We start from the raw sequence: 25,569 nt of genomic DNA, 5'->3' as shown, positions 1-25,569 counted from the left end.
AACACACGGGCCTGTGAGTCCACAACAACTTGGGAGGAGCGGAGTGATGGCCTGTCACCGTCTCCTTAAGAAGGACATTGTAACCCTGTGCAAAAAGAGAGGGTTGAGCGTTGGAAAGTTCACCAAAGCAGAGTTAATCGTGCAGCTGGAGGAGGATGACCGCTCGAAGGAACAGATTCCTGACCCCAACTGGGGCTATAGCAGGATCTGGGAGCAGCTGGAGCGGGAGCCAGGCATCGCCAAGACTCCTGTCCCCGACCAGACGGGGGTCTTCACGATCGGGTTCCCCATCGGGGGATCGAGACGGACGGGATTGGAGCTGAGTCTGAGAGAGCAAGAGGACTGTGGGGGACAGCGAGAGCCCGAGAAAGAGCTGCAGAAGCAGCAGCAGCATGAACTGGCGGTGGGGGAGCGGAGAGGCCTAGGGGACCTCCCCGGGGTGAGTGGGGATAGATCCCGGGGGGCCAGTTCCGCAGGGAACCTCGAGACTAAATTGCTGCCCCTGGTTAAGGAGGGGGGGTGTGTGGATGCCCACCTCACTGCCTTTGAGCAGGCTGGCGATTTGAACCAAGGGGACCCTGCGGAAAAGCCCCGGTGTCTAGCTCCCTTGCTGGGTCCCAAGGCCATAGACTCCGTCAGCCAGATGGTTGGGGATGTGGACAGGCTCCCACTCCTGACCCCAACCTATATGTCTGTGTGGAGTTTCCTGGGGCCAGGCCCCTCGGACCTCCAGTGGGAGCAGAAGGTGATGGTCAATGGGGAGACATTCTTGGGGTGGCCAAAGGGCATGGGCTGCATAAACCTTCCCACATGCGGCCTGCGAGTGCTATCGACCACCCCTGACCTAAGGGAGGGTGTGAAAATGGAAGGGCCTGGTGTAACTCCTACCAAGGAATGGGAGAGATGCTGGGGCATCCATGGGAACGTTGGTGGCTTCGAACTTCCCCAGGTCACCGGCTAAAGTGACCCCGCTCAGTTCGATCTCGAAGGGGGGAGAGATGTGACGAAGTGGGACTATTCTTAATGTTTCCTCTGAATAGTGTGGGGGTGCCTCAGTTTCCCCTAGGCAGTTCTTAAGTATCTAGGGGGTGGGGTAAGGGTGTATGATCATTGCAGAGCCCTAGAGGGCATGTGTGTGCAGGAGTCTGGACACAGAGAATGGCCGACACCCTGTTTCCTGGCAACTGATGGCCTGGGCCCTTCCCCCCTGCAAGGTGAGAGCTAAAGGGTTGGAGAACAAAGGAATCAGGTGACCACCTGGCCCGGGAAAGGAACAAAGCCCAGAGGAGGAGGGGCTGGAGGGGAGTTTCAGTTTGGGGCTGGCTGGGACATGGAGTGAAGTGCAGACGTGGTTGTCTGGCTCACTGCCCCCCAAAATGGACCCAGCTGAGGGGTCCCGTTCTCTGCACCTGCAAGCTCTGTTTTAGACCATGTTCCTGTCGTCTAATAAACCTTCTGTTTTACTGGCTGGCTGAGAGTCACGTCTGACTGCGAAGTTGGGGTGCAGGACCCTCTGGCTTCCCCAGGAGCCCCGCCTGAGCGGACTCGCTGTGGGAAGCGCACGGAGGGGCAGAGGATGCTGAATGCTCCGAGGTCAGACCCAGGAAGGTGGAAGCTGTGTGAGCTGCGTGTCCTGAAGACAGGCTGCTCACAGAAAGGCGACTGCCCCAGAGTCCTGACTGGCTTCATGGGGAGCAGTTCCAGAGCATCGCCCAGGGACTCCGTGACAACTGGTGGCAGAGGTGGGATGTACTGCACCCCGTGGATGGCGCTTCCTGCAGTAAGTGACTGGGGAGCAGTAACACGAAGGGGGATTGCCGAGGACCAGGCCTGCTGAAGGCTCAGAAAGGAGCGGTTTCGGGGGGCGGTTAACCCCTGGGAGTGTGTGACCAGTGAGAGGGACTGTGCAGTAATGGGGTCCCCCTGGGGACTGCAGTGAGCAGTCTCAGGGGCGGAGGAGTCTGCAGCTCGACCCTGGCAAAGAGGTGGTGACCTCGAGAAGGGCTGGCACACTAGGGGTTCTCCCTGGAAACCGTGGGGAGCTGAGAACACACGGGCCTGTGAGTCCACAACAACTTGGGAGGAGCGGAGTGATGGCCTGTCACCGTCTCCTTAAGAAGGACATTGTAACCCTGTGCAAAAAGAGAGGGTTGAGCGTTGGAAAGTTCACCAAAGCAGAGTTAATCGTGCAGCTGGAGGAGGATGACCGCTCGAAGGAACAGATTCCTGACCCCAACTGGGGCTATAGCAGGATCTGGGAGCAGCTGGAGCGGGAGCCAGGCATCGCCAAGACTCCTGTCCCCGACCAGACGGGGGTCTTCACGATCGGGTTCCCCATCGGGGGATCGAGACGGACGGGATTGGAGCTGAGTCTGAGAGAGCAAGAGGACTGTGGGGGACAGCGAGAGCCCGAGAAAGAGCTGCAGAAGCAGCAGCAGCATGAACTGGCGGTGGGGGAGCGGAGAGGCCTAGGGGACCTCCCCGGGGTGAGTGGGGATAGATCCCGGGGGGCCAGTTCCGCAGGGAACCTCGAGACTAAATTGCTGCCCCTGGTTAAGGAGGGGGGGTGTGTGGATGCCCACCTCACTGCCTTTGAGCAGGCTGGCGATTTGAACCAAGGGGACCCTGCGGAAAAGCCCCGGTGTCTAGCTCCCTTGCTGGGTCCCAAGGCCATAGACTCCGTCAGCCAGATGGTTGGGGATGTGGACAGGCTCCCACTCCTGACCCCAACCTATATGTCTGTGTGGAGTTTCCTGGGGCCAGGCCCCTCGGACCTCCAGTGGGAGCAGAAGGTGATGGTCAATGGGGAGACATTCTTGGGGTGGCCAAAGGGCATGGGCTGCATAAACCTTCCCACATGCGGCCTGCGAGTGCTATCGACCACCCCTGACCTAAGGGAGGGTGTGAAAATGGAAGGGCCTGGTGTAACTCCTACCAAGGAATGGGAGAGATGCTGGGGCATCCATGGGAACGTTGGTGGCTTCGAACTTCCCCAGGTCACCGGCTAAAGTGACCCCGCTCAGTTCGATCTCGAAGGGGGGAGAGATGTGACGAAGTGGGACTATTCTTAATGTTTCCTCTGAATAGTGTGGGGGTGCCTCAGTTTCCCCTAGGCAGTTCTTAAGTATCTAGGGGGTGGGGTAAGGGTGTATGATCATTGCAGAGCCCTAGAGGGCATGTGTGTGCAGGAGTCTGGACACAGAGAATGGCCGACACCCTGTTTCCTGGCAACTGATGGCCTGGGCCCTTCCCCCCTGCAAGGTGAGAGCTAAAGGGTTGGAGAACAAAGGAATCAGGTGACCACCTGGCCCGGGAAAGGAACAAAGCCCAGAGGAGGAGGGGCTGGAGGGGAGTTTCAGTTTGGGGCTGGCTGGGACATGGAGTGAAGTGCAGACGTGGTTGTCTGGCTCACTGCCCCCCAAAATGGACCCAGCTGAGGGGTCCCGTTCTCTGCACCTGCAAGCTCTGTTTTAGACCATGTTCCTGTCGTCTAATAAACCTTCTGTTTTACTGGCTGGCTGAGAGTCACGTCTGACTGCGAAGTTGGGGTGCAGGACCCTCTGGCTTCCCCAGGAGCCCCGCCTGAGCGGACTCGCTGTGGGAAGCGCACGGAGGGGCAGAGGATGCTGAATGCTCCGAGGTCAGACCCAGGAAGGTGGAAGCTGTGTGAGCTGCGTGTCCTGAAGACAGGCTGCTCACAGAAAGGCGACTGCCCCAGAGTCCTGACTGGCTTCATGGGGAGCAGTTCCAGAGCATCGCCCAGGGACTCCGTGACAGGGGGGGTTTCCCATAACGTTTTGCATGAGCACTGCGTGCTTCAGTTTTCTCTGTGTCTGACACGACCTCAGTGGTGGGACAAGGGGGTGTGATTTTTGCAGGGACCCAGGGTGGCAGGTGTCTGGCAGGACTCAGGAGCCAGGTGGCTGCCAAGAGAGGTGGGGGGCAGTGACTTGTTTGCCCAGGAGGAGGAGGGGCAGCAGGTGTGTCAGGGGCTGGGCTGGGCTGGTCAGTCTCCTGGTTGGGACAGCCGGTGGGGGGAGTGGTGGAAAGCCCATGGCCTTTGCTGTAACTTCCTGCTTCCTGTGAGCTCTGTCCTACCCTGATGAAGTGAGCTGTAGCTCACGAAAGCTCATGCTCAAATAAATTGGTTAGTCTCTAAGGTGCCACAAGTCCTCCTTTTCTTTTTGCGAATACAGACTAACACGGCTGTTCCTCTGAAACCTGTCCTACCCTGTGTTCCCGGTGACTAATAAACCTGTTTTCCACGCTGGCTGAGTCACGGCTGACTGGGGAGTGGGGGGCAGGGCCCTTTGCGGGCGTGTGAGGCTCCCCCAGGCGGCCCTCCAGGGGACCAGGGGGCTGAATGCTTCCAGGTCGGACCCGGGAGGTGCCGGAGCCGAGCAGGCTCCTTGCCCTGGTGCCGGCGCCCCGAGGGGAGACGCACCAGGAGGAGGGTCCTGCCTGACCTTGCTCGGAGCGCACCCATGAGACACCCCCCCAACGGAGCTGCCCCCCCCCAGGCCTCCCCCCCGCCCGCTGCTCACCAGTGACCGAGACCTTGTAGAGCGCCCGCAGCTTCTGGCCGGGCTGCTCGCCCGGCACGTAGTCACCCAGCCCGATGGTGCACAGCGAGATGAAGCAGAAGTAGAAGGCGTCCAGGTAGCTCCAGGTCTCCTCCAGGGCGCTGAAGATGGCGGCCGGCAGCAGAAAGAAGGCGACCAGCACGGCCAGCAGCAGCAGCAGGAAGTGGGCCCGGGCCAGCGCCCGGTGGCTGTAGCCCGACCGCAGCTGCAGGTACTCGAGGGGCCGGTGGACGAAGAGCCGGGCCAGGCGCTGCACCGTGGCCGTCAACACCAGCATGGTGAAGGGCACCCCCAGCAGGGCATAGAAGATGCAGAAGGCCTTGCCGGAGTCCGAGAGCGGTGTGGTGTAGCCGTAGCCTGGATGCAGGGCACAGAGGAGATGATGTTACCCCCACGTGTGTGTAGGGGTCTCCCCCATGGGAAACTGAGGCATGGACAAGCAAAGGCATCCCACAGGGGTCAGTGTCAGAGCTGGGGATAGAACCCAGGAGTCCTGGCTCCCACCCCCCACCCCCACTCTAACCACTAGATCCCACTCCCCTCCCAGAGCTGGGGAGAGAACCCAGGAGTCCTGCGGACCAGCCCAGCCTTGCCCTGTGCAGCCCCTGGCTCCGTCCGTCCGGCAGGTCCCAGGCTTCATCCCCGCCCTAGCCCATGTGCCTGGGCTCTGCGTGAGGCCGGCTCCAGGAACAGCTCCAGCGCGGGGAGCTGGGTAATGAGATTTTACGCCCCGGTGAGTTCTAAGCCGGGCAATCAGGCGGCTGCAGGGGGCAGTGAAAGGCTCCATTGTGGGGGGCAGCACCGCACCCGCCGCTAATCCAGAGGCAAAGCCAGGGCCCTGCGGGGGGCTGCAGGCTGCACATGACCCCAAGCGGGGGATCTACTGATGCCCAAGCACAGTGACACAGGCTGGCTGACATACCAGGGTAACAGCCTACTACTGCAGCCAGCCAGTGGCGCTTCGGGGCTCCAATCGCACCGCGAAGGCACTGGGTGACGGGGCAGCTGCTGCCCCAAAGTTCCACTACCGGGGGGGCAGCCACAGGGCTCCCCAGCATGGCAGGGCTGGCCCCGCGTCCCCCCTGCCATGGCTGCATCCCCAGGCCTTTCCTACCCCTACCCCAGGATCCAGACAGGCTGAGTGCCCAGCCCCTTAGCCCATCCGCACTATGGGGCAGCTGCACCAGGGGCTGGGGCCGAATACCAGGAAGCCCGTGCGGTGGGGGTGAATCCCATGGGGGGAGCCGGGTCACTGGGGACAGCCCTGCTCCCCCCCCCCCCATCAGAGCTGATGCCCAAGCTCAGAGCCTGCCTGTCAGGGCCTTGCCCACCCACCCCGGGGAGGCAACCCAGCCCACTCCCCTCCCAGCTGCCAGGGAGCTGTTTACTCTGAGTGTTGACCCAAGGCAGGCACGGGTCAGAGTTCGCTCTGCATCAACCGGAGCCTCCTGTCCTCCCTGCCCCGGCAGGGTGAGCCCTGCCCAGGGATCCCCCCGCGCTAGCCAGCTGCCTCCGGGCCCAGAGGTCCTGCAGGGAGTGCCCTGCGGGCCAGGACGGCTCAATCTATCCTTGGGCCGTGGTGGGGCAGAGGGGCTGATATTCTGACACACACGGAGCCAGGCAGGTCTCAGCTTCAGCACCAACCCATAAAGACAGACCGACACGGCCGGACAGACGGGCATGTCTAACCCCCCCGTCCCCCGCAGCGGGATGCACCACAGGACCTGTCCCGCTCAGGAAGGTGCCCCGTGGTACCCAGGGACAGACAGGGACAGCCCAGCTGTGGGACACACAGCTGCCTCAGGCCCCCCCAAGGCACCGAGCTGCCGGACCGGGCAGCACCCAGACCCAGGGGATTGTGTGGCAAAGCCCCTGGGCACTGAGCCCCATGGGCTGTGCCCCCCCATGGCGTCACTGGGGCCAGGCGCTGGTAACGCACACGCCCTTGGCCTGGCAGGCAGCAGGACTCCCTGGCTCGGTGCCAGGCCCGGGCAGGGCCAGAATGCCCGAGTCCTGGGGAGAGGCACCAGCTCATGTCCGGGTTAACCCCCTCCCTGCCAGGGCTTGGCTCACAACACCCAGTACAGGGGCGGGGAAAGAGCCAGCGTCTGGGCAGCTCTCCAGAGCCCCATGCCGCCAGCCCTGTCTGTCAGGAGTGCTCGGCACTGTCAGGAGCGTAGCAGTACTCAGCCGGGCTGGGACCCGCTTTCCTTTCCTTTCCTGGCCAGCCAGCCAGCAGCTGGCTCAGCGTTTCTAACAGCGCATGGGGCCAGCCACGACTTCCCCCGGGACAGCCAGCAGGGCGGCTCGGACCCACGAGTCCCATGAGCCAGAGGCAGCTGTCACCCCTTTGGGCTAAACATCTGAAGGACTAACTGAGCTGTATGGGCTCATCAGGGAGCCAGGACTCCTGGGTTCCGTCCCCAGAACTGGCAGGGGAGTGGGCTAGTGGTTTCAGTGAGGGGGCAGGGGCTGGGAGCCAGGACTCCTGGGTTCCATCCCCAGCGCTGGCAGGGGAGGGGGCCTAGTGGTTAGAGCAGCAGCTCTCTAGGGCAGAGACTCCCAGCTCCCAGATGAGGGGAGGGGGCCAGGCTGGGGAGCAGGGATTCTGGCTGGATCCTGGCTGGACCCAGCTGTAATCGGCACCAATGTGCCCACCCCAGGACCTGCCGACCTGAGAGACCTGCTCATTTAGGGCTGGATCCAAAGCCTGTCGGAAGCCAGGGAGGGCAGGAGGGTTCCACTGGGCTGGGGGTCCGGCCACATGGACCAGTCTGAGCACTGGGGGCTGCTGGCCCTGGTGTAGGCCAGGCCAGGAATCTCTGAAGCTAAGGCCCCACAGGGGATCCAAGGCCCAGCAGCCAGCCCCCTCCCCCCTCAGGAGCACCTCTGTGCTCTAGGATTTCCGCAAGGGCCTGGGGGGGGGGGGGAGGAGAGGGGAGAGAGAGAGGGAGAGAGAGAGAGAGGAACTAGGCCAGGATGGAGGGGGAGGGTTGGGCTCCAGCTGCTAACTCTGCGCTTTCACTTTCCTTGTCATCTGGGGCCCAGGTGCCGGATTGGGGGTGGGGGTGCAACCAGTTCTTCCAAAGCAGCGTTCAGAAGCCCCCCCGGGGAGCAATTCACAATATACCCCCCTACACACCCCTCCCAGGGCAGGAGCGGGATCTCGCTGAGGCTCCTGGCCGGAGGAACAAGGCCAGTCCCAGAGTCCTAGCATGGGGGAAGTCCCTGGCATGGCCACTCCGTCACCATCACCCAGGGCCCGGAGCCAGCGCCCAAAGAAGCCGGCCCAGTGAGCCCAGCCGACACCAGCCCAGAGACCTTCTCCAGTCAGTTTTGCTTCTGACAGCTGGCAGGGGCCCAGCAGGCCCTGCCCAGACCTGATCTCTGCTCCAGCAGATGCAAAGGAGGAGTCCCGGCGAGCGCTGCCTGGGTGTTGGGACACTGCCACCCTGGCAGCACGCAGCATCCCGTGAGCCCAGTCACCAGGCCCAGCGCCTCGTTCACACCCCATGTCACTCCAAGGCCCAGCAGACACTTCGGAGAAAGGGCCTCAGAGTTACAGCTGCACCCGCCTTGCCTAAGGGAGCTCGGCCCAGGGACACCCCAGGCCCCCAGCAACACCCCATGGACCCAGCACAGACCTCCCAGGTCCCCTCCCCACACAGAGCAGGAAGAGGGGCACACGCCCCATGGCCAAACGCCCTGCTAAGACGCTTTTCCAAACCCGATCCCACTCTAGGCCCTGCAGAGAACCCCGTGGGTCAGGGCCTGGTGGGGCAGATCCGAGCCACTGTGCGGTGGTGGGGAGGGGCAATGTTTGGTTTGTGGGTTGAGCTGGAGGCTGTGTTAGCTGGGGGAGGGGGAGGAGAGGGCGGCTGTGCTAGCCGGGGGAGGGGGGACTCTGATAACCGGGGCGGGGGAGGGGAAAGGGGCGCTCAGGCACTTTCCCTCACACACTTAACAAACTTTCTGAAAGTTTCTCCAGCTGGCTCCGGCTCTGGGCAGGGCCCGGCCCGAGGGGGGCGGGCATCATCCATCGGGAACAGCCCCCGCTTGCCCGAGCAGAGAGTGACATTTGCGTGTGCCCCCCCCCCCCCACACACACCCCAGTCCCCCGGCGCTGCTGGATTTGTAAACTCCCAACCAAGCACGAGATTCGCCCTGGGTGCTTTAACGCGCCTGGGAACGGGGCGCGTGTGTACTGGGGCGGGTTTAAAATCACTGGGGGGCTCTAGGGACACGGCCCTGGGACCCCCTGGGGGATGGGCGCAATGGTCTGGAAGCTGGTGGGGACACCCCATTCCTGGGGGCCCCGGGGGAGCGCAGGGCGCCTGGGGTGGTACCGAGAGACTCACGCGCTGTTTGGGGGCGGCTGCCCCGGCGGGGGAAGCTGGGGAGGGCGGCGCGCAGCGGAGGGGGGCGCTCCGGCTGGGCAGGGGGGCGCCCCGGCTGGCGAGGGGGCGCCAGGGGCGGCGGGAGCGGGCGCTTACCCACGGTGGTGACCAGCGTGCTGGAGAAGAAGAAGGCGGAGGCGAAGTCCCAGCTGGAGGCGCCGGCCGAGCCGTTCCGCAGCACCGACACCCCGTAGCGGTTGGCGCTCAGCACCCGCTCCAGGAAGCGCTCCAGCGCGCTCTCGTTCAGGCAGGGGCTGGCCCGCAGGAAGGCGGCCTTGAGCGAGCGCAGCTCGGCCCGCAGCCGGCTCTCGTAGGGGCGCTCGATGGCGGAGACCAGCAGCGCGCCCAGCAGCAGGTAGCCCGCGTAGCCCAGCAGGCAGAGCCCCAGCACGGCGCAGCGGTTCATGGCGCGGCCGGAGCCCCGTGCGCCCTGGGCGCGGGCAGGGAGAGCGCAGCCCGGAGCGCCCCGCGGGCAGGGGAGACCCGGGGCCCCCGGAGGAGGAGGACGGCGGGGAGGGGAGACCCGGGGCCCCCCGGGCAGAGCCCTCGGTGCGCCCCAGGGAACGGGGGGGCCCGGAGCCCCTCGGCCGCTGCTCTCCCCCTGGCTACGTGTCCTTCCAGCGGAGCTTCCTGCTGCTGCTGCCGCGGGCTCCCCGGAGCGAGCCCCGAACCCAGAGACCCGCCGGGCCGGTCCCCGAGCGGCCGCGCAGCGACCTCTGCCTGCCGCCCGGCGGCTTCTTAGGCTGGGGACAAGCCCCGCCCAGCGGGGCGGGCTGGGACTCGGGGCCCCGCCTGGTCTCGGGGGGACCCAGGGGATTCCCCGGAGCGGAGGCGGATTCCAGGGCCAGGCAGGAGCCTGGTCCCTGCCGGGGGAGGGAGGAAGGGGCCACATGCACCGACCTCCCCCCGTGCCCCCTCCCCGCTCATCCTTGGCTGCTCTCCGGCTCCTTTCCGATAGGGATCTCAAAGCACTTCACAGACAAGGGACCAAGCCTCCCATCCCTCCGGGGAAACAGGTCACTGCTGTTCCTATTCCACAACTGGGGAAACTGAGGCAGGGGGTTGGTCCAAGGACAGAGCCAGCAGCAGAGCTGGGAACAGAACTCAGGAGTCCTGGCTCTGAGCACGAGGCCCCGCTCTCCTCCAAGGGAGAAAAGCCTGAAACTTTCTGAAAGCCACTCTGGAGTCTGGCCAGTGGGAGGGGACGTGTAATCAAGTGACATGGGTTTTAACACAGATGGGTGCATGGACTCCCCCTCACTCCCCCCCCCAAGCCAGTGCAGTGAGCCTGGAACAAAGGGCATCTCTGTCTCGCAAGACTTGTTCTCTTGTGCACAGTAAATAGCATATGGGTGACATTAACACACACACACTGTAACTCAGCACCCTGTCTCTGCCCTGGGGGGCTCTCACACCAATCAGGTCTCACGTCTTTGCAGGCAGGATCAGCAGCTCAGGGGTCACCTGCTGGGTGACAGTAGTACCCCAGTGGCTAGGTCACTCCAAAAAGTAATTTTCCCTGGGTTGTTACTCACCCCTTCTTGTCAACTGTTGGGAATGGGCGACGTCCAGCTTGATGGAATCGGCCTCGTTAGCACTGACCCCCCACGTGGCCAGGCAACTCCCATCTTTTCATGTACTGCATACGTACACGTATGTATACTGCTTCCTGTCTTATTCACTCCATGCATCTGATGAAGTGGGTTCTAGCCCACAAAAGCTTAGGCCCAAATCAATGTGTTCGTCTCTAAGGTGCCACGAGGCCTCCTTGTTGTTTCTAGTGGTTCCCTCTGACTCACCACCCCCCATCTGTTCCCTGATCTGTGCAGTCTGGGTCAGGCACCAGGGTAACTTGGGAGTGGAGCAGCCAAGGTCAGTGAAATTGCACTGGGGTAAAACTGGTGCAGATGGGAGGAGATTCAGCCCTGGGTGTTCTCTGGATCTTCTGAGGGAGCTTTGTCCCTGTGTAACCCCCTTCCCCCTCTTCATCCTCTCAGGCTGCTGAGCAACTGTGGGAAGGGGGGTGCTAGGCAGGGACCCTGCCCTAGCCCCCTTGCTCAGCAGCGTGGAGTGAACCATGCCCAGCTGATAACAGCGTTCCTGCTCCAGGGCTTGTTCTGAGGTCACCAGCCAGGCCAGGCCAGGCCAGCACAGCACAAACTGCAAAGCGAACCCAGCCCAGGATGGGGACAGGGATTTGGTGGGTCAGGAGGTCAGAGCCTGAATGCGCCAGGAAGCTGCTTTGGGCATAAGGGGCACTCCTGGAAGAGGAGCGGGCAAAGGGAGCTGCCAGGAGGGAAGGCCCAGCAGGGTAGAGGAACTGGCAGGGGGTGCAGGAGAGAGGGCGAGGTGCCTGTGTATCCCAGCAACGCCATGGGGCACATCCTCTTTCCCCTGTTCCCAGTAACGCTGAGGCTGCTGTCTCCCACCTACTGGTTGAATTTTTCAAAACATCCTAAGGAACCTAGCGCCCCATTCCCAACCCCCAGGCAGCTTAGAAAATCCCAGTCCAAAGTCACCATCTGAACAAAACACAGAGGAACCAGCTCGACCCTGGGGGAAGGAGGTGTGACGAAGTGGGACTATTCTTAATGTTTCCTCTGAATAGTGTGGGGGTGCCTCAGTTTCCCCTAGGCAGTTCTTAAGTATCTAGGGGGTGGGGTAAGGGTGTATGATCATTGCAGAGCCCTAGAGGGCATGTGTGTGCAGGAGTCTGGACACAGAGAATGGCCGACACCCTGTTTCCTGGCAACTGATGGCCTGGGCCCTTCCCCCCTGCAAGGTGAGAGCTAAAGGGTTGGAGAACAAAGGAATCAGGTGACCACCTGGCCCGGGAAAGGAACAAAGCCCAGAGGAGGAGGGGCTGGAGGGGAGGTTCAGTTTGGGGCTGGCTGGGACATGGAGTGAAGTGCAGACGTGGTTGTCTGGCTCACTGCCCCCCAGAATGGACCCAGCTGAGGGGTCCCGTTCTCTGCACCTGCAAGCTCTGTTTTAGACCATGTTCCTGTCGTCTAATAAACCTTCTGTGTTACTGGCTGGCTGAGAGTCACGTCTGACTGCGAAGTTGGGGTGCAGGACCCTCTGGCTTCCCCAGGAGCCCGCCTGGGCGGACTCGCTGGGGGAAGCGCACGGAGGGGCAGAGGATGCTGAATGCTCCGAGGTCAGACCCAGGAAGGTGGAAGCTGTGTGAGCTGCGTGTCCTGAAGACAGGCTGCTCACAGAAAGGCGACTGCCCCAGAGTCCTGACTGGCTTCATGGGGAGCAGTTCCAGAGCATCGCTCAGGGACTCCGTGACAACTGGTGGCAGCGGTGGGATGTACTGCACCCCGTGGATGGCGCTTCCTGCAGTAAGTGACTGGGGAGCAGTAACACGAAGGGGGATTGCCGAGGACCAGGCCTGCTGAAGGCTCAGAAAGGAGCGGTTTCGGGGGGCGGTTAACCCCTGGGAGTGTGTGACCAGTGAGAGGGACTGTGCAGTAATGGGGTCCCCCTGGGGACTGCAGTGAGCAGTCTCAGGGGCGGAGGAGTCTGCAGCTCGACCCTGGCAAAGAGGTGGTGACCTCGAGAAGGGCTGGCACACTAGGGGTTCTCCCTGGAAACCGTGGGGAGCCGAGAACACACGGGCCTGTGAGTCCACAACAACTTGGGAGGAGCGGAGTGATGGCCTGTCACTGTCTCCTTAAGAAGGACATTGTAACCCTGTGCAGAAAGAGAGGGCTGAGCGTTGGAAAGTTCACCAAAGCAGAGTTAATCGTGCAGCTGGAGGAGGATGACCGCTCTAAGGAACAGATTCCTGACCCCAACTGGGGCTATAGCAGGATCTGGGAGCAGCTGGAGCGGGAGCCAGGCATCGCCAAGACTCCTGTCCCCGACCAGACGAGGGTCTTCACGATCGGGTTCCCCATCGGGGGATCGAGACGGACGGGATTGGAGCGGAGTCTGAGAGAGCAAGAGGACCGTGGGAGACAGCGAGAGCCCGAGAAAGAGCTGCAGAAGCAGCAGCAGCATGAACTGGCGGTGGTGGGGCGGAGAGGCCGAGGGGACCTCCCCGGGGTGAGTGGGGATAGATCCCGGGGGGCCAGTTCCGCAGGGAACCTCGAGACTAAATTGCTGCCCCTAGTTAAGGGGGGGTGTGTGGATGCCCACCTCACTGCCTTTGAGCAGGCTGGCGATTTGAACCAAGGGGACCCTGCGGAAAAGCCCCGGTGTCTAGCTCCCTTGCTGGGTCCCAAGGCCATAGACTCCGTCAGCCAGATGGTTGGGGATGTGGACAGGCTCCCACTCCTGACCCCAACCTATATGTCTGTGTGGAGTTTCCTGGGGCCAGCCCCCCCCCGGACCTCCAGTGGGAGCAGAAGGTGATGGTCAATGGGGAGACATTCTTGGGGTGGCCAAAGGGCATGGGCTGCATAAACCTTCCCACATGCGGCCTGCGAGTGCTATCGACCACCCCTGACGTAAGGGAGGGTGTGAAAATGGAAGGGCCTGGTGTAACTCCTACCAAGGAATGGGAGAGATGCTGGGGCATCCATGGGAACGTTGGTGGCTTCGAACTTCCCCAGGTCACCGGCTAAAGTGACCCCGCTCAGTTCGATCTCGAAGGGGGGAGAGATGTGACGAAGTGGGACTATTCTTAATGTTTCCTCTGAATAGTGTGGGGGTGCCTCAGTTTCCCCTAGGCAGTTCTTAAGTATCTAGGGGGTGGGGTAAGGGTGTATGATCATTGCAGAGCCCTAGAGGGCATGTGTGTGCAGGAGTCTGGACACAGAGAATGGCCGACACCCTGTTTCCTGGCAACTGATGGCCTGGGCCCTTCCCCCCTGCAAGGTGAGAGCTAAAGGGTTGGAGAACAAAGGAATCAGGTGACCACCTGGCCCGGGAAAGGAACAAAGCCCAGAGGAGGAGGGGCTGGAGGGGAGGTTCAGTTTGGGGCTGGCTGGGACATGGAGTGAAGTGCAGACGTGGTTGTCTGGCTCACTGCCCCCCAGAATGGACCCAGCTGAGGGGTCCCGTTCTCTGCACCTGCAAGCTCTGTTTTAGACCATGTTCCTGTCGTCTAATAAACCTTCTGTGTTACTGGCTGGCTGAGAGTCACGTCTGACTGCGAAGTTGGGGTGCAGGACCCTCTGGCTTCCCCAGGAGCCCGCCTGGGCGGACTCGCTGGGGGAAGCGCACGGAGGGGCAGAGGATGCTGAATGCTCCGAGGTCAGACCCAGGAAGGTGGAAGCTGTGTGAGCTGTGTGTCCTGAAGACAGGCTGCTCACAGAAAGGCGACTGCCCCAGAGTCCTGACTGGCTTCATGGGGAGCAGTTCCAGAGCATCGCTCAGGGACTCCGTGACAGGAGGGACAAGGGATAGGGGAGCAGGTGAGAGCCCTCATCCCTCTGCCATCAGCTCCTTACACTGCAGATGTGACTCTGGAAATTGCTCCGTCTGGGCCAGAGCCACCTACCAGGAAAGTCCAGTTTGGGCAGCTTTTGCAAGGAACTATCCCAGCCCTTGGCAGCCCCCTGCAATTTGTCCTGGGGGCCCCCAGAGGTGTCATGACCCTGGAGAGGGGGGGCCCTGACTGAGCCTTACAGGAACTCATGTATTAGAGGGGTAGCTGTGTTAGTCTGGATCTGTAAAAGTGGCAAAGAGTCCTGTGGCACCTTGTAGACTAACAGACGTATTGGAGCATGAGCTTTCGTGGCGAATACCCACTTTGTGGGATCCATGTCGTGGAACTTTCCAGAGGCAGGTATAAATATGCAAGCAAGAATCAGGCTAGGGATAACGAGGATCAATCAGGGAGGATGAGGCCCTCTTCTAGCAGTTGAGGTGTGAATACTGAGGGAGGAGAAACTGCTGTCCTTGGCGAGCCATTCACAGTCTTTGTTTAATCCTGAGCTGATGGGGTCAAATTTGCAAATGAACTGAAGCTCAGCAGTTTCTCTTTGAAGTCTGGTCCTGAAGTTTTTGCTGCAGGATGGTTTCAGAGTAACAGCCCTGTTAGTCTGTATTCGCAAAAAGAAAAGGAGTACTTGTGGCACCTTAGAGACCAACCAATTTATTTGAGCATAAGGTTTCGTGAGCTACAGCTCACTTCATCGGATCGATCCGATGAAGTGGGCTGTAGCTCACGAAAGCTTATGCTCAAATAAATTGGTTGGTCTCTAAGGTGCCACAAGTCCTCCTTTTCTTTTTGCTGCAGGATGGCGACCTTTACATCTGCTATTGTGTGTCCAGGGAGGTTGCAGTGGTCTCCTACAGGTTTTTGTATATTGCCATTCCTAATATCTGATTTGTGTCCATTTATCCTTTTACGTAGGGACTGTCCAGTTTGGCGGATGTACATGGCAGAGGGGCATTGCTGGCACATGATGGTGTAGATCACCTTGGTGGAAGTGCAGGTGAATGAACCGGTGATGGTGATGGTGGTGTGGGTGATCTGGTCAGGTCCTGTGATGGTGTCGCTGGTGTAGATATGTGGGCAGAGTTGGCATTGAGGTTTGTTGCATGGATTCGTTCCTGAGCTCCAGGACCTCATGTGACCTGATTCCAGACTGGAGGGTGGCGCCCAGTTAAAGTCTAGGAGGCCTTTCTCAGAGGTGCAGCCCCCACCCCTTGCCTTGCATTACACATTCGAGGTCTTAGTGGGCAGACAGGGACTGGGCGACCATTGGGCTCAATGGGCACTGTCTCTGGCTCAGACCAAGCTGGGGTGTGGAACGGCACAGCACACAGGTTCATGGCCCTCAGCGCATGGCCCGGTTTGTAGCAGGCGCTTGCCACAGCTGCAGCGCTGGGTTGCGTGATATTAAAAAACAAGAGGGAGCATGAACTGCATCAAACTCCCAGTTTAGCTGAGGCCTGGTCTACACTGGAAATTAGATGGACCCAGCTACGCCCCTCAGGGGTGTGAGTGTCACACAGGTAAAGCCACCTGCCACCCCCACCCTTGGAGACAGCGCCCAGGGGAAGGGAGAATAGTCCTGTCAACCTAGCTACACCCCCCCGGGGGGCTGGAGCACCTACAGCATGGGCAGAACCTCTCCTGTGGGCATGGGTAGTGTCTTCACTGCTCTAAGTGTAGACCCGGCAATGGGCTTTAGCACGTGTTCACCTGGGCCAAGGTATTAAAATCACGGCACAGGAGGAGCCGTCATAAGCCCATACTCTGTGCACAGGGGCTGGTTTATCTATGGTGCCATGCCTGTCCCATTAGTGTGCTCTCTGAGGCCCTGCTAGGCTCTCCCCGGGTGAAAGCATTCCCACTGCAAGGTCCTGGGCTTTGACCTGACTGAGCATATCTCCTTTCAGAAGCTGCTTCCTGGGAAACAATGTCAAGATAAAGAGCTGAAGCAGCATCAAACACAGCACGTCCCCCATCATTCAATTCCTGAGCAGCCAGGCTGCCTCTTTGAAATGCAGATAGACTGGATAGTTGTGTGGATAGTTGTGAACAGAGGAGAGATGGCCTGCAAAGCTTGGCAATTAACCTCAGAAATGGGCATTAAACGACCTGTGTTTACCGGGCGGGACGGGCTACTCAGCACTAAATGTTAATCTGGATTTGATAAATTCAAGTTAAGTGGTGTTCATACCAACATGGGTGATGGAAACTCAGGTAAACGTGGAGTTTTCAGTTTGTGACTCACTATTTTAAGTTTCCTCTTTTCAACTAAAAAGAGGAAGCTGTAATGCCCCTAAAACCCCTCACAGCAAAGCCCCTTGTGGGCTGAAGTTGGGGGGAACTTCCCTGTGGATGCAGGTTGCAGAATGGTCCACTGAAGGCATTCTCACCTCTTCCAAGTTCCATTGGACTCACAGCAGTGGATACCAGGGCTAGAGAAGGGCTAGTGGGCTAGGTGGACCCCAGGCCTGACCCAGCCTCACAGTTCCTATGAGAACGGAGGAAACACCTTGTATCACCACCAAGGCGGCCGTCCCGGCGTGCCTGGCTCTGTCGTACGGCGCGAGCCGGGGAGGCGGCCGTCCCGGCGTGCCTGGCTCTGTCGTACGGCGCGAGCCGGGGAGGCGGCCGTCCCGGCGTGCCTGGCTCTGTCGTACGGCGCGAGCCGGGGAGGCGGCCGTCCCGGCTTGCCTGGCTCTGTCGTACGGCGCGAGCCGGGGAGGCGGCCGTCCCGGCGTGCCTGGCTCTGTCGTACGGCGCGAGCCGGGGAGGCGGCCGTCCCGGCGTGCCTGGCTCTGTCGTACGGCGCGAGCCGGGGAGGCGGCCGTCCCGGCGTGCCTGGCTCTGTCGTACGGCGCGAGCCGGGGAGGCGGCCGTCCCGGCGTGCCTGGCTCTGTCGTACGGCGCGAGCCGGGGAGGCGGCCGTCCCGGCGTGCCTGGCTCTGTCGTACGGCGCGAGCCGGGGAGGCGGCCGTCCCGGCGTGCCTGGCTCTGTCGTACGGCGCGAGCCGGGGAGGCGGCCGTCCCGGCGTGCCTGGCTCTGTCGTACGGCGCGAGCCGGGGAGGCGGCCGTCCCGGCGTGCCTGGCTCTGTCGTACGGCGCGAGCCGGGGAGGCGGCCGTCCCGGCGTGCCTGGCTCTGTCGTACGGCGCGAGCCGGGGAGGCGGCCGTCCCGGCGTGCCTGGCTCTGTCGTACGGCGCGAGCCGGGGAGGCGGCCGTCCCGGCGTGCCTGGCTCTGTCGTACGGCGCGAGCCGGGGAGGCGGCCGTCCCGGCGTGCCTGGCTCTGTCGTACGGCGCGAGCCGGGGAGGCGGCCGTCCCGGCCGGCCTGGGTCCGTCGTTCGGCGCGAGCCGGGGAGGCGGCCGTCCCGGCGTGCCTGGCTCTGTCGTACGGCGCGAGCCGGGGAGGCGGCCGTCCCGGCGTGCCTGGCTCTGTCGTACGGCGCGAGCCGGGGAGGCGGCCGTCCCGGCGTGCCTGGCTCCGTCGTACGGCGCGAGCCGGGGAGGCGGCCGTCCCGATGTGCCTGGCTCCGTCGTACGGCGCGAGCCGGGGAGGCGGCCGTCCCGGCGTGCCTGGCTCTGTCGTACGGCGCGAGCCGGGGAGGCGGCCGTCCCGGCGTGCCTGGCTCTGTCGTACGGCGCGAGCCGGGGAGGCGGCCGTCCCGGCGTGCCTGGCTCTGTCGTACGGCGCGAGCCGGGGAGGCGGCCGTCCCGGCGTGCCTGGCTCTGTCGTACGGCGCGAGCCGGGGAGGCGGCCGTCCCGGCGTGCCTGGCTCTGTCGTACGGCGCGAGCCGGGGAGGCGGCCGTCCCGGCGTGCCTGGCTCTGTCGTACGGCGCGAGCCGGGGAGGCGGCCGTCCCGGCGTGCCTGGCTCTGTCGTACGGCGCGAGCCGGGGAGGCGGCCGTCCCGGCCGGCCTGGCTCCGGGGGCCGGCTGCATGCTCAGGGTGCCCTGTCAGGGTGCGGGGGCTCGGAGGCTCTGGGGCCGGGCTGGGACAGGCCGGGGCCTGCAGGCTCCGGGGCAAGGCGCCCGGCTGCCCACTGTGGCTCCTCGGCCTCTCGGGAGGCCTGAGGCCCCAGGCCCAGGTTCCCCCCAGGGCCCAGCTGACGCCCAGGCTGGGCGGGCGACTCCAGCCATGGGGTCCCAGCCCCAGGCCCTGGGAGGAAGGGGGCTCCTGGGCCTGGGCCTACAGCACTAGGGAAAGCCTGAGCTAGAGTAGCCGGCCGCCATCTTGGAAAGGGGCATCGACAGGGACGTGCAGCCACGTGACTGCCCCGCAGTCGCCATCTTGGGCAGGGATGGGGGGCGGGGCATTTCGGGTCGCGCGACCGCACACGCAGCGCGGCGTCTTGGCAACGTGACCTTCCGGCGCATTGTCCAACGCACGCGCCACGACACTGCGCCGGGCAACGGGCCCCCGCCGCTTGCCCAATGAGCGCGGCGGCGGCCCGGCACGTGACGCCTCGGCCCGACCCGTGATTGGTAGGGCGGCGGCGGCGCGCGCTGATTGGCGGCGCCTGCGAAAAGTGCCGTTCTCCAATTGGTCGGTTGGCCCTAAGTGGGCGGGGCTTCCCTTAAAGCGGCAGCGAGGCCCGGCTGACAGTTCGCCGGGGCGGAGCGCGATGAACCCAGATGGCGGCCCCGGCGGGGGGCTGCGGCAGCGTCAGTGGGGGAGGGGGTGACGGGGGCTGTCTTGGGGGGGAGGGGCGGCGAGGGGGTGACGGGGGGGAGGGGCGGCGAGGGGGTGACGGGGGTTGTCTTGGGGGGGAGGGGCGGCGAGGGGGTGACGGGGGGGCAGCGAAGGGCTGTCGGGGGGGAAGGGCGGCGAGGGGGGTGTCCGGGGGGAGGGGCGGCGGGGGGGTGACGGGGGGGAGGGGCGGCGAGGGGGGTGTCCGGGGGGAGGGGCGGCGGGGGGGTGACGGGGGGGAGGGGCGGCGAGGGGGGTGTCGGGGGGGCAGCGAAGGGCTGTCTGGGGGGAGGGGCGGCGAGGGGGGTGTCCGGGGGGAGGGGCGGCGAGGGGGTGTCGGGGGGCAGCGAAGGGCTGTCCGGGGGGTTAGGGCGGCGAAGGGCTGTCTTGGGGGGGAGGGGCGGCGAGGGGGTGACGGGGGGGAGGGGCGGCGAGGGGGGTGTCGGGGGGGCAGCGAAGGGCTGTCGGGGGGGAAGGGCGGCGAGGGGGGTGTCCGGGGGGAAGGGCGGCGAGGGGGTGACGGGGGGGAGGGGCGGCGAGGGGGTGTCGGGGGGCAGCGAAGGGCTGTCCGGGGGGTTAGGGCGGCGAAGGGCTGTCTTGGGGGGGAGGGGCGGCGAGGGGGTGACGGGGGGGAGGGGCGGCGAGGGGGGTGTCGGGGGGGCAGCGAAGGGCTGTCGGGGGGGAAGGGCGGCGAGGGGGGTGTCCGGGGGGAAGGGCGGCGAGGGGGTGACGGGGGGGAGGGGCGGCGAGGGGGGTGTCGGGGGGGCAGCGAAGGGCTGTCTGGGGGGAGGGGCGGCGAGGGGGGTGTCCGGGGGGAGGGGCGGCGAGGGGGTGTCGGGGGGCAGCGAAGGGCTGTCCGGGGGGTTAGGGCGGCGAGGGGCTGTCTTGGGGGGGAGGGGCGGCGAGGGGGTGACAGGGGCTGTCTTGGGGGGGAGGGGCGGCGAGGGGGTGACGGGGGGGAGGGGCGGCGAGGGGGTGACGGGGGGGGCAGCGAAGGGCTGTCCGGGGGGAAGGGCGGCGAGGGGGTGTCTGGGGCGGGTTCAGGCCCCCTGGCCGTGGGGCACCTCCCTGCAGTGGCCTTTGGCGGTTGCTGCCTGCGAGCTCGTTGGTGGGGTGAGGTTGGGGGGTCTCGCCCTGTCCCCAGGGGCTGGCTGTCTCGGGGACCCCCCCATGGCCGGCATCGCTGGAGGGCCCCTCGTGGGCAGCCCCAGCAGAGAGGCCCGTGGCTGAAGGGGCTGAGGAGAGCCAGCTTCTCCAGCCTCTAAGCCGATCGTGTGGGGGTGCCCCCCTGTGCCAAGTCCCTGTGCCCTGGGGTCCCATCACCCCAACTCACCTGCTGTCTCCTTCCCGCAGCCTCCAAGCGCCGGCTGCCGGCCGCCTCCTCCAGCATGGCTGATCCTCACCAGCTGTTCGATGACACCAGCTCCAGCGCCCTGGCCAGCGGCTACGCTGCCCCGCAGTCCCCCCCTGTGGGCTACCCTGCCCAGGGCTCCTTCCTGGCCGAGCCCATGTCCAGCTTCGCCATGGCCTACGGCAGCACCCTGGCCAGCCACAGCAAGGAGATTGTGGACAAGAACGTGAGTGTGGGGCCAGGGGGAGGGGAGCGGGGGGAGACGTCCCATCCACAGCGCGGCCTCCAGTTTGTCCTGTTGCTGGGACAGAAGACGCAGTGGCTGCTTCTCTCTGACCCTACCCTCTCCTCGTGATGCCCCCTGCTCTGCACTTGGTGCTCCCCCACACACATGGGGCCCCCCATCCTACACCCCTGCCCCCCTGTGCCCTGAGCTGCTTTCCTCTCCTTGCAGATTGACCGCTTCATTCCCATGACTAAGCTGAAATATTACTTTGCCGTGGACACTGTCTACGTGGGCAAGAAGCTGGGGCTGCTTCTCTTCCCGTTCATGCACCAGGTAAGCCCAGAAAGGCTGAACCTAGCTGGGTAACTGGAGCCACGGCCTTGTTCGTTAGCAGGTTGGGTGATGGGTGTTGCAAAGGGCTCTTTAGCCTGCAAACTTCAAATGGAGGATTGAAGAGTCCAGGACGTCACCTCCACCATCCACCTCCAAAATCAGCTGGCGCCTAAGTCTGAGTGCGCCTACAGGGTTGTGCGGGTCGTCTGCATCTAGGGCCACTCCGCTCTCTGATGTGGCGCACACTCTCTGGATGGTCAGTCTGACTCCACAGGGCCCATTCTGCAGCCCCTTACAACCACTCTGCTGTAGTGTTTAACACCCATGAGAGGGGGGACGCTGGCGGTAGGGCTGTGCTGCCGGCAGGGCTCAGGGTGATGCAGCACCCCCAGACCCGCACACTACATAAGTGACTCTCCAGTGCAGGGCTATTGGCCCTGGGGCGCTGGCTCCTGGTTGCTGAGTGCCGCACCGAGGGACGCTCGCTGGGTGGCCTGGGTTTAAAGCTAAACGAGCTTCCTGGCTGGCTCATACTGTGAGGCCGGTTCAGGAGGATGGGCACCATGCAGAGATTGCCCTCCCTTGCCAGCTCACCCCTTCTGGCTCTGCAGCACTCGGGTGTCTGGGGTTCCCCTCACAGGTGTGTCTCTTGGCAGGACTGGCAGGTGCGATACCAGCAGGACACACCTGTAGCACCACGGTTTGACATCAACGCCCCTGATCTCTACATTCCAGGTACCTTGCTGGGCAGCAGCGCGTGGTCTGATTTGACCCCGTGCAGAGGGCAGGCCCTCGTCCTTCCGGGCTTGTAGGCTGAGTCCCGCAGTCCCTAGCCAATGCAGCACTGGGCGCTGGGTGTTATGGCCTGACTTTCAGGGGTGCTTGCATGGGAGGTTGAAAGTTGCACAGGTCACTGTGGATCCGAGCAGCAATATAGATTAGTTTGCTCCCTGAAACCTTCCCTGGTTTCCGAGGCCTTGTCTACAGGAGGAAGCTGAGCGGCCTGGCTACGGTGGGGGAATTATTCTGCTGTTGCCAACTCTTCGGGAGTAAAGGCAGCAGAGTTACTCCCTCCACCATCTCAGAGTTTCCTGTGGGCATTGGGAGCCCTCTCAGCTTAGTAGCCCAGGTTGGCATCTCCCATGTGCTCTTTCAGGGAGGTCTATGCATTCCCTATCCCCTGGGCCGGACTGGTCCCCTCTGCATGAGAGCAGTGACTCTGGGACTCACCAGCTTGTTTCTCTTTCCTTTGCAGTCATGGCTTTCATCACGTACATCCTGGTGGCTGGCTTAGCACTGGGAACCCAGAACAGGTGAGGAGAGTGCTCCCCAGGCATAGGCGCCGACTCGTGGATGCTCCGAGGCTGGAGCACCCACAGGAAATCTTGGTGGGTGCTCTGCACCCACTGGCAGCTCCCCACCCCAGCTCACCTCCGCCTCTCCCCCTGAACGCGCCTTCCCTGCTTCTCCCAGCGCTTGCTGCCACGGAACAGCTGTTTCATGGCGAAACAAGCTGAGGGAGGGAGGCAGGAGGAGTGGGAATGTGGTGCACTGGGGGGGGGCCAAGGCAGGGATTTGAGGAAGGGGCCCAATAGGGACAGGGAGGGTGCGGAGTTGGGGCAGGGACTTTGGGGCAGGGGTTGGAATGGGGGTGGGGTGGGCAGGGGTGGCGCGAGCACCCACTGGCGCCAGAAGAAGCTGGCATCTATGTCCCCAGGTGCAGCAGCAGCCTTGGGTCTGTGCTGTCCTGAGGACTCGGATCTGCCCCGTCTGCGTGTGGTTCTCCTGAGCGTGGGGGTGCAGCAGCCTCGTGCTGGGGGTGGGCGCTTTCCCAGACCCTGCGCCAAAGGTCAGGCTGATCCATGTGAACAGAAGCTTGACCAGGCTAAAACTGGCAGCTGCTGAGTGCCCACATCCTTTCCAGGAATGCCCTCCAGGTGGGGGATTTTAGTGGGAGTGGGGGGACCCCAGCCTGAACTGGCCCCACCTTCCCAGGTATGTCAGTTGGGAACGCCATGCTCCTGTGCCTGGAGCAGACCGTCCTGTGGTGGCCTCTAGCCAGCAGTACAGGAGCTCTCTGCGTCTCTCCGTGCCCAGAGGGAGGGCGTGGGGTCAGCCTGACCCTGCTGCTGGTGCCTGGCATGTGGCCGTGCTCCGCTGATCAATGGCCTGCAGGCTCCCCTGGGGGCTGGGAGGTGGCCGCATGGGAAGCATTGTAGGTCCTGCCAAGCCTAGGCTGCCAGGAACTCGCCCATCGGCAGGCTGGCACCCTTTGACCCTCCCAGTCCCAGCTGGTGCCCTTTCACCGTCCTGACCCCTGTGCAAATGCAGGTTTTCTCCCGACATCCTGGGCTTGCAGGCCAGCTCAGCCCTGGCCTGGCTGATCGTGGAGGTGCTGGCCATCCTGCTGAGCCTCTACCTGGTGACTGTGAACACGGACCTCACCACCATCGACCTCGTCGCCTTCTCGGGGTACAAGTACGTCGGGTGAGTGCTGGCCCCTCCCCAGCCTGGAGCTGCAACCACTGCACTCGAATGGGGGGAGGAGACCAGCCCTGTGCCCTGCAGGGAGAGGGGATCGTGCCCCAGTCTCTGAGCGGCAGAGGGGCTGGGGTCAGCGCTCTGGTGCTGACGTAGATGTGCAGTGTGTGGAGTTAAAGGGGCCTGACTCTGGGTGTGGGTCCAGATCTCTGTCGAATTAAATTAGCGCCAGGGGGATGCGTTTGGAAACGTGTCCCTCCCCCCCAGCCCGTGAGTGACCACGCTGCAGTGGGGTGCTGGGCCAGGGCCCTGGCACGGCTCTGCTACCCCCAGGGCTAGGGGTGGCACCCCACACCCGCTCACTTCGTGCCTCTCCTGCGGCAGGATGATTGTCGGCATCGTGTCCGGCCTGCTCTTCGGCAAGACTGGCTACCACCTGCTGCTGAGTTGGTGCTGCCTCTCCATCTTCGTCTTCATGGTAAGGGCTGGCTGCGGCAAGGGGACAGGTGGCCTGGGTCAGTCACGGGGTGGGGTCTAGCTCTGGGGCTGGCTACTGGTTTGGCTGGTTCTGACCTCGGGGCTGCGCTGCTGGTGCTGAGCCCCGTGGAATCAGCGTCTCCCCTGCGCTTCCTCTCCGGCTGCGGGAGCTGAGGAGAGCGTCCCAGGCCGGGCCCTTGTCCTGGGGACCAACCGGCTAGCGGTGCCCAGTATATTGGGCTCGGACGGCTGGGTGGGGAAGAAGCGGCAGCATGTGCCATGTGGCCAGTGGCCCAGGGGTGCTCCCACCAGGCCCTGGCCTAGCGCTCTCCCCTCTCCCCCCAGATCAGGACGCTGCGGCTGAAGATCCTGTCGGAGGCGGCTGCGGAGGGCGTGCTGGTGCGGGGGGCCAAGAACCAGTTGCGCATGTACCTCACCATGGCTATCGCCGCCCTGCAGCCGCTCTTCATGTACTGGCTGACCTTCCACCTCGTCAGGTGATGGGGCCTCCCTGATGCATCTCCTCTCCAGCTGCCCGGGACCCTGCCCCTCGCTCCCCAGCCGCGCTCCCTGCCTGGGGCCTGTTCACAGGCAGGCTGATGGCGGGGGTCAAACAACGCCGTGTCCGCTCCAGCTTGTGCTGCGGTGACGTCCTTGTGTTAGGGTTAGCGGGGTGTGGGGGGGGGGCTCCTGGCCAGGATCCTGGGGCGGGGTTCCCTCTCTGATGGGTTTAGCCCTTTAGTAAAGAGACACTGCAGGGTTTTGTTTAAGGGCCCCAATCTGGGGCGTGGAAGGGATCTTGCTGTCAACGGGGGAGGTGCTGCCCTTGGGGGAGGCAGCTGGAGCTTGGCATATTCCAAGTGACTTGTCTCTGAGAAGGGGACCAGCTCGGGAGATCTCAAGCTCTGCCCTGGCAGTGTCTGTGGAGGGGTGGGACCCTCAGCTGGGCAGTGTCTGAGGGGTGGGGGTGTCCCTTACCCTCCAGTGCCTCCTCCGTGGGCAGCTGTCTTCCTGCAGGGCCGTGAAGAACCAGCTGCCTGGAGCTCTGTGTGGGCCAGCCCTGCGCCACCTCGGGGTCTGCCTGGTTCTGCACCAAGCTGCTGGGGTGGGGCTAGTTTTGCATGTGAAATGCCAGCCTGCGTTCCTGCCTGGAGCCGCCCCCACCTCCAGGCTGGGCGGCACCAGCCCAGGGCTCACGGGGTGCTGGGGGCACGTCTGGCTGTCTGGCCATTTTGAACCAACAGCTGTTTTTTGTTTCTCTCGGTGCTGGCCGGGGGTGGCTGCCAGGCTGGGGCCTAGGCCGCTGGGGCCAGTCTTGCCCTGGACACGGCCTTTGGGCTGGTGCTACGTAGGCCCCCCCTGCCCGGTCTAATGCCTCCTGTCACTGGCCTTCAGGGCTGGCTTCCTGCAGCTCCAGCTAATGCCTGGGCAGGTCTCCCCCAGCTTTACTAGACCCCCACCCCCCCGGCTGCATGTTAATGCATGCGTGCTGCTGCCTGGTGGTTTCTCAGTTACTCTGCTGCGGCTGGGGGGCAGGCCATGTTAGGGCTGCCTCGCCGGGGCCCGCCGGGGCTGCATGCGGCCTGAGCCACCCCCCAGAGCCTCTGTATCCACAAGCCAATAAACAGTAGCTATGGTG

General features: G+C 63.5%; 2 protein-coding genes across 3 annotated transcripts in view; one reads left to right on the top strand and one right to left on the bottom strand.

Annotated features, from left to right (window-relative positions):
- The window catches only part of KCNK6 (potassium two pore domain channel subfamily K member 6), a 12,197-nt gene extending 2,461 nt beyond the window's left edge, over positions 1–9,736 (bottom strand). Inside the window, exons 1-2 of the mRNA XM_048832892.2 lie at positions 9,077–9,736; positions 4,545–4,940 (exon numbers count right to left, since the gene is read on the bottom strand). Coding sequence (XP_048688849.1) covers positions 4,545–4,940; positions 9,077–9,386 — 706 coding nt within the window. The 5' untranslated portion in view covers positions 9,387–9,736. The remainder of the gene's footprint in view (positions 1–4,544; positions 4,941–9,076) is intronic.
- YIF1B (Yip1 interacting factor homolog B, membrane trafficking protein) lies at positions 9,248–25,569 on the top strand. Of its 2 annotated transcripts, none has more exons than XM_075122531.1 (8): positions 9,248–9,335; positions 20,416–20,639; positions 20,868–20,972; positions 21,629–21,707; positions 22,228–22,285; positions 23,304–23,459; positions 23,838–23,931; positions 24,276–25,569. In XM_075122531.1, the coding sequence occupies exons 2-8, from the start codon at positions 20,451–20,453 to the stop codon at positions 24,429–24,431; spliced, it is 837 nt and encodes a 278-aa protein (XP_074978632.1). In that variant the 5' UTR covers positions 9,248–9,335; positions 20,416–20,450; the 3' UTR covers positions 24,432–25,569. The 2 variants fall into 2 exon arrangements, with proteins under 2 accessions (XP_074978632.1, XP_048688869.1); XM_048832912.2 differs by lacking the exon at positions 9,248–9,335 and adding an exon at positions 18,926–19,037.

This window comes from Caretta caretta, chromosome 23, assembly GCF_965140235.1.
Source record: "Caretta caretta isolate rCarCar2 chromosome 23, rCarCar1.hap1, whole genome shotgun sequence".
In the NCBI taxonomy this organism is placed as follows: Eukaryota; Metazoa; Chordata; order Testudines; family Cheloniidae; genus Caretta; species Caretta caretta.
The sequence above is the reverse complement of the archived record's forward strand: the minus strand, read 5'-3'. Positions and strand labels throughout refer to the sequence as shown.

Excerpts from the sequence above, each read along its gene's own strand:
- YIF1B (XM_048832912.2), top strand. The coding sequence starts at position 18,998 with ATGAACCCAGATGGCGGCCCCGGCGGGGGGCTGCGGCAGC. Across the intron at positions 20,640-20,867 it reads AGGAGATTGTGGACAAGAAC|ATTGACCGCTTCATTCCCAT; the intron begins GTGAGTGTGGGG and ends CTCTCCTTGCAG. Across the intron at positions 21,708-22,227 it reads CCCTGATCTCTACATTCCAG|TCATGGCTTTCATCACGTAC; the intron begins GTACCTTGCTGG and ends TTTCCTTTGCAG.